The 6,000-nt window shown below is 44.0% G+C and overlaps 1 protein-coding gene across 1 annotated transcript in view; it reads left to right on the top strand.

Moving 5' to 3' along the window:
- TMC5 (transmembrane channel-like 5) overlaps positions 1-6,000 on the top strand; it is a 74,607-nt gene that overhangs the window by 24,455 nt on the left and 44,152 nt on the right. The window contains 2 exon segments of the mRNA XM_006892713.1: positions 266-599; positions 4,099-4,250. Of these exon segments, the coding sequence (XP_006892775.1) occupies positions 266-599; positions 4,099-4,250 (486 nt within the window).

Here is a 6,000-nt window from a genome sequence, read left to right as displayed (position 1 = left end):
CATCCTGGAGAGGGTTAAACCGGGCGGCTCCTTGGAGGCAAGGATTCTGAGCCTCTGTCTAACATACTTTGGACATGTTGTAAGGAGGGACCAGTCCTTGGAGAAGTACATCATGCTTGGGAGGGTGGAGGGCAGGTGCAGGAGGGGAAGGCCCTCTCGGAGGTGGGTTGATTCAGTGACTGGAGCAATCAGGATGAGTGTGTCGGAGACAATGAGATTGGCACAGGACAGAGCAGAGTTTAGGACGACATAGGGTCGCTATGAGTGGCAAGCGACTCGACAACTCGTAACAACTCTGGAGGTATTTATGGAATGACTTTAACATTTCTCATTTTGCATCCGAAACCCAGGTTTACCAAAAATCCCAGAACAGCATGTCGGAAGTTTTGTCCACCATCAGCCTGTGGCAGAGGACGCTCAAGATCATCGGAGGCAAATTTGGAACCAGTGTTCTCTCCTACTTCAACTTTCTGAAATGGCTTTTGAAGTTCAACATTTTTTCATTCATTGTGAACTTCAGCTTCATCACAATCCCTCAGTTCACTGTGGCCGAGCCAAACACCCTCCACTTCACTGGACTGGAATTTTTGACTGGAGCAGTAAGTTCTCCTTGCTGTTTGTGGTCACACTTCCAACCTGTAGTCAGCACCCTGGAAGCCAAGGGACTTAGCTGGCTAGTCACACTGTATACACTCCCTTATTGCCTAGAGTTTGGCAGATGGGGAAAGTGGGTGTTTTAAAAACAATTGTCCTTATGATTATCATAAGAGTTAGGAATGAGGGTTGCAGAGTGGAGTATACTCGGGGTAGGGGGCGGTGCGGGAGGATTGTGTACCAATGAAGGAGCCTTTTCTTTTGCTTTTCAAGGAGAGGAGCGAACTGGGGGTGGGGGTGGGATGGGCGGGAAGATAAGTGCAACAATGAATAAATGGAAATCCAAAATCTCTGTAAATATTCATTGAAATTAATTAAAAAAAAAAAACAACCAAAAAAAAAAAACCCCAACAACAACCCACCAATTGCCCACTAAAGTAACAAAAGTAGAACTTGTATCTTCAGAGGAATTCATCAACAGTTTGGTATTTTATTGTGCACATTTCTCTTTTCTATTCACGTGGACATATTTGCAAGCGTATATGCACCCACCCTCTTCTCCTCCTTTTTTTCACCACAAAAGCTGAATTATTCATTCTGTACTATCTATACTTTCAACATACAGCAGGAGGGTCCAGTCCTTTAAAAACGACATACTAGTAAAGATGGAGGATCGGTGAAAGAGAGGATGACCTGTTCAAGGACATGGATTGACCCAGTAACTGCAACCATGAACTGCATGCATTTCAGACATGAGAAGGATGATACAGAATAGGACAGGGTTCTGGTCTGTTGGCCATACGGTCACTATAAGTCATAGTTGACTTGATGGCACTTAACAACAACAGATATTCACCTCTTAATAATTCATCTTTTACTTATTCAGGGTTTATCCATGTTGTACCACAAGTCAGAATTTCATTGCTCTTTCTGGCTGAATAATATTAAGCTCTTTTTTTAAACTGTAATACTTACTTGCATATAGGGTCTTCAGAGGCCTGCTATTTTGGAATTGGATGGTCAATCCTTCTTCCTAGTGTGTCTTAATCTGAATGTTCAGATTTAGAGAAGTATCCAACAGACAAGCATTTTACAGAAAAAGTGAAAATATATCCCTTATTGTAGAATTAACCATTAGTTTTTGGTGTTGCCCCTGCCCTTGGCACAAGTGTCTTGACCCACTTATTTCTTTGCTCCACCATCCATCAAGATACCCCTCCACTTCTGCCCACTCCCTTCAAGGAGAGAGCGGTCCTTGGAGAAGGACATCATGCTTGGGAGGGTAAAGGGCAGGCGCAGGAGGGGAAGGCCCTCCAGAAGGTGGATTGATTTGGTGACTGGGGTAATCGGAATGAGTGTGTCAGAGACAGTGAGATTGGTACAGGACAGAACAGAGTTTAAGGCTGTTGTACATAGGGTCGCTATGAGTGGCAAGCGACTCAACGGTACATAACAACAACAACAACAATACTTACTAGATAACCACTAAAATAACTAAAAGCCTAAGTACAGAAAGTACAGAGTACTTTCTGATTCCATGATGTTTTCCTGACTGTAATCTTTACAGAAGGTGGGTGACTTTTAATCTGCAGCCCTTGGGCCTGTCTTTCATTGTTTTTGTTTAGACATTCCTTTAGGTCGTAATAGCCCTGGTGTACAAATTGCTGTACAGTGATAACTTGTGGTTGCTGTGAGGCTGGACACTGTGACACTGATCTGTCAAATGCATTAATGGTTAGCTACCCAATGTGGACAGAGAGTGGGGTGGAGCTCCCCGATTAAAACAAGCGTGGAAGGAAGAGTGGCATCCACTTCCATAATAGCTTGCCTCCGGAAACCCTATGAACCTGGAGAGAGGATGAAAGGCACCCAAGCGTCGAGGACTCTCCTTCATAGGGTCGTTAAGAGTCGCCTGCGACTCGACGGCACTTAACAACAACAACAATCTTTACAGAAGCAGATTATCCATGCATCCACTTTCTGTGGTACCTCTGAGTGGATTCAAACTATCAGTCTTTCAATTGGTCAGAATCTTGCATTACTAGAGACTGTTGGTTTGTTGTTGTTTGGGCTCTCAGGCCTAGTGGACCTCGGGCCTATGCTAAAAACGAGCACTAAATATCTAGCTGCTCTGCTGTCTGATGCCAACACCCCCGTCCAGCCCTCCATCCTGCTGTACCACCATAGGCCTCAACTGTGGTCTAAGAAGAGTGTCCTGGGCCATGATATATGTGTGCTTGGTGCTTAGTTGTCTTTACAGTTTGATTTTAGAGGTACAACACTTATCTATTAGTTTCCTTATTGAGGAATGAATCACATGTTGCCAATTCTTTACAAGGAGCTCTGGTGGCTCTGTAATCTCAAAGGCACACATTTCAAATCTCCCCCTGTGTGATAAAGTGCCTCTGAAAACCCACTGAAAGGTCAGCTTTGGTTTGGTTCTAACTTGATGGTATGTAACAACAACAAGAATTCCTTTATATCCTTGATGTGTATAGGCTTGAGATTTATTATTTGCTCCTATTAGTACAGCATTTGTCAGTCAGTCTGCTGTACACGGTATAGTTTGTAGGGTGCTCTGGAATCTTTGCCATCAATGTCTCAGGTACCAGAAGGGTCACTGATGGTGAAGAGGTTGCAACAGAGCTCCTAGAATAAGACATATTAGGAGGAAGTATTGGCCATCCACTTCTGAAACAAGAGCCTTTGAAAGCCCTATGATCAGAGATCTTTAACAGGTGACTTTAAAAAAACCCCAACATCAACCACCATACTCTCAACTGAGGCACACAAAATTTTTAAAAAAATTTTACAAAAAGTTTTTAAAAATACTTTTGGGAATTAACAGTAGTTTTGGTAATGCCTATGCAAAAGTACATGCATGGAATGAATGTTTTCCGCTAATGTCGAGAAACAGATACTATAATGACTGCATAGCTCAACAGATTAACTGAAGAAATATACCAATTGCCTGATGTGAAAAAAAAAAAAACCAACCAACAAACAAACCCAAACAAAAAAACTTTCATTTCCATCGAGTTGGAGCTGATCCTCCAACAGGTTTTCAGAAGCTGTAAATCTCTGGAGAGGAGACTGCCCATCTTTCTCCTACATGGCTTGTAGATTTGAACCACTGGAGAGATGTTACCTCTTGAATTAGAAGCACAATTCCCTACAGACTACTCCAACAGATCACCCAGGTGACAGAGGCACTTAATGGCTGATTGTCCCACCTGGATACAATTTAGTTGGTCACTAAATTCAGGCGATAGTAGCCTGTAAAACTGTGGTGGTTGAGAATTCCTTTCCAATCACCCAGCAGTGCTTGGAAAGGAGCCCATAGTGACAAAAGGTTTAGGTTCTTAGTGGCCTTGAGCATTCATTCTCTGTCAAGAGAAATGAACTAAACTGGCTGACAAGCAGAACTGAGTAAGTCTACAGACCACACTCGCTCATCTTTGTCTCAGGAGGTCCTCCTGACCTGAGCTTTATTGTCTCCTCCAGGGCTATTTCCAGGACACAGTGATGTACTATGGCTTTTACACCAATACTACCATCCAGCACGGGAGCAGTGGGGTGACCTACAACATGCAGCTGGCCTACATCTTCACAGTTGGAGCGTGCCTGGTCGTCTGCTTCTTCAGCTTGCTGTTCAGGTACAGAGGGGCAGCGTGTCACTCTTGGTGAATTCAGACAAGACTCAAGAAAGTGGCTCAAAAATGACCCAGGAAACCAATCCACTGTAATTTCAGCTTTCTACTTCTGCATGGTTCTTTCTTGTTCTGCAACATGAAGTAAGGGTTCAGACAGAGGAAGAGAAGTATTTTTGTTGGTTTTTTAAAAATTTTATTAGTTTAATGAACGTTTACAGAGATTTGGGGTTTTCATTCATTCATTGTTGCACTGTTTTCTCTACCCTCCTCCCCAGTTTGTTCTTCTTCCCCCCCCACCCCGAATGTCTGTTTTAATTGTCCAGTTGCCACAGTGCTTGTCAAAGCCAGTTCTGATTAATCTCCTTTGTCGGTGTGTCCTTTGCCATTCCCTATCACTCCTCCCTGAGAGAGACTTCACCCTGATTCATAAGGAAAAGGGGATGGCGTATTCTCTTAGCTACTTCCTGCTGGAAAGGGACGCTGTAGGTTTCAGGGTGGAAGAGAAGTTTTTATGTATTTCTTTTTCAAAAAACCAAATCATTGCTGTTGAATCAGAACCGACCCATAACTGACCCTCCAGTGGGCTTTCAGAGGCTATAAATCAAACAAAAGGAGATTATCCATCTTTCTCCCAAGTTGCTGCTGGCGAATTTGAACTGCCTACACTTGGGTTGGCTGCTCAGCTCCTTACTCAGTAGACCACCAGTTGTTGTGGTGGTTATTGTTATGAGTCAGAACCAAACCATAGCCAATCCTCCAGTGGGTTTTCAAAGGTGGCAAGTCCCATAGAAAATTGCCCATCTTTCTCCCCCGGAGCAGCTGGTAGATTTGAACTGTGTGCCTTTGCATTGGCAACACAATTCTTTACCACTAAGCCCCCAGCACTCCCTAAGGCCCTTAAAGCTCCCTTAAAAGAAATGTTGTTGTTGTTGTTGTTGTTGTTATGTGCCGTCAAGTCGCTTGTGACTCCTAGCGACCCTATGTACAACAGCCCTAAACTCTGCTCTGTCCTGTGCCCATTGCACTGTCTCTGACACGCCCATCCCGATTACCCCAGTCACTGAATCAATCCACCTCATAGTGGGTCTTCCCCTCTTGCACCGTCCCTCCACCCTCTCAAGCATGATGTCCCTCTCCAAGGACTGGTCCCTCCTTACAACATGTCCAAAGTATGTTGGAGATGAGTCAGCCTGAAAAGAAGACTTCAGTGATCCAGCTGGTAGATGGACAGCTGTGAAAGAGGAGGTATGGATGTAAAATGCATATATGAGAAATATGTGGTCTTCCTGCCATCACAGAAACTCACACGAAAAATGAGAATTCATTTTGTTCTATCATACCAGAAACCAGGAGCTATTTCCTAACTGCTGTGACTCCGTGGTTGCAAATTTTGGAAAGGCATCTTTCCTTTCCTGCAGCGTTAACTGTACGCCAAGCTCCATGTTGCTTTCTATGGTTCATTTTGCAGAGTCCTGCCCCTAGTCCCAGTGATATTAACAGCTTTGCTGTTGTTTACTATTCTGAGAGCTTTACAGTGTGTTCATTTTCTACTGCTGCAGTAACCAAACGAGTGTCCTCCCTCCTGGGGACTTTGAGAGGGGAGTGTCCCATGCTTATCCTGCTTTTTGGTGGCTTCTGGAACTCCTTGATGTTCATCTGCTGCGGCTGATAGTTGCCTCTGCCTCCATAGTTATACGGCATCTGTCTTCCCCCAGTGTCTCAGTCTCTCTGTCTGTCCTCCTCTTTCAAATGT

Source organism: Elephantulus edwardii, unplaced genomic scaffold (genome assembly GCF_000299155.1).
Source record: "Elephantulus edwardii isolate Elephantulus edwardi_28Jun2011 unplaced genomic scaffold, EleEdw1.0 scaffold00117, whole genome shotgun sequence".
In the NCBI taxonomy this organism is placed as follows: Eukaryota; Metazoa; Chordata; class Mammalia; order Macroscelidea; family Macroscelididae; genus Elephantulus; species Elephantulus edwardii.
Note: the sequence above shows the minus strand (reverse complement) of the source record. Positions and strands in the feature narration are given on the sequence as shown.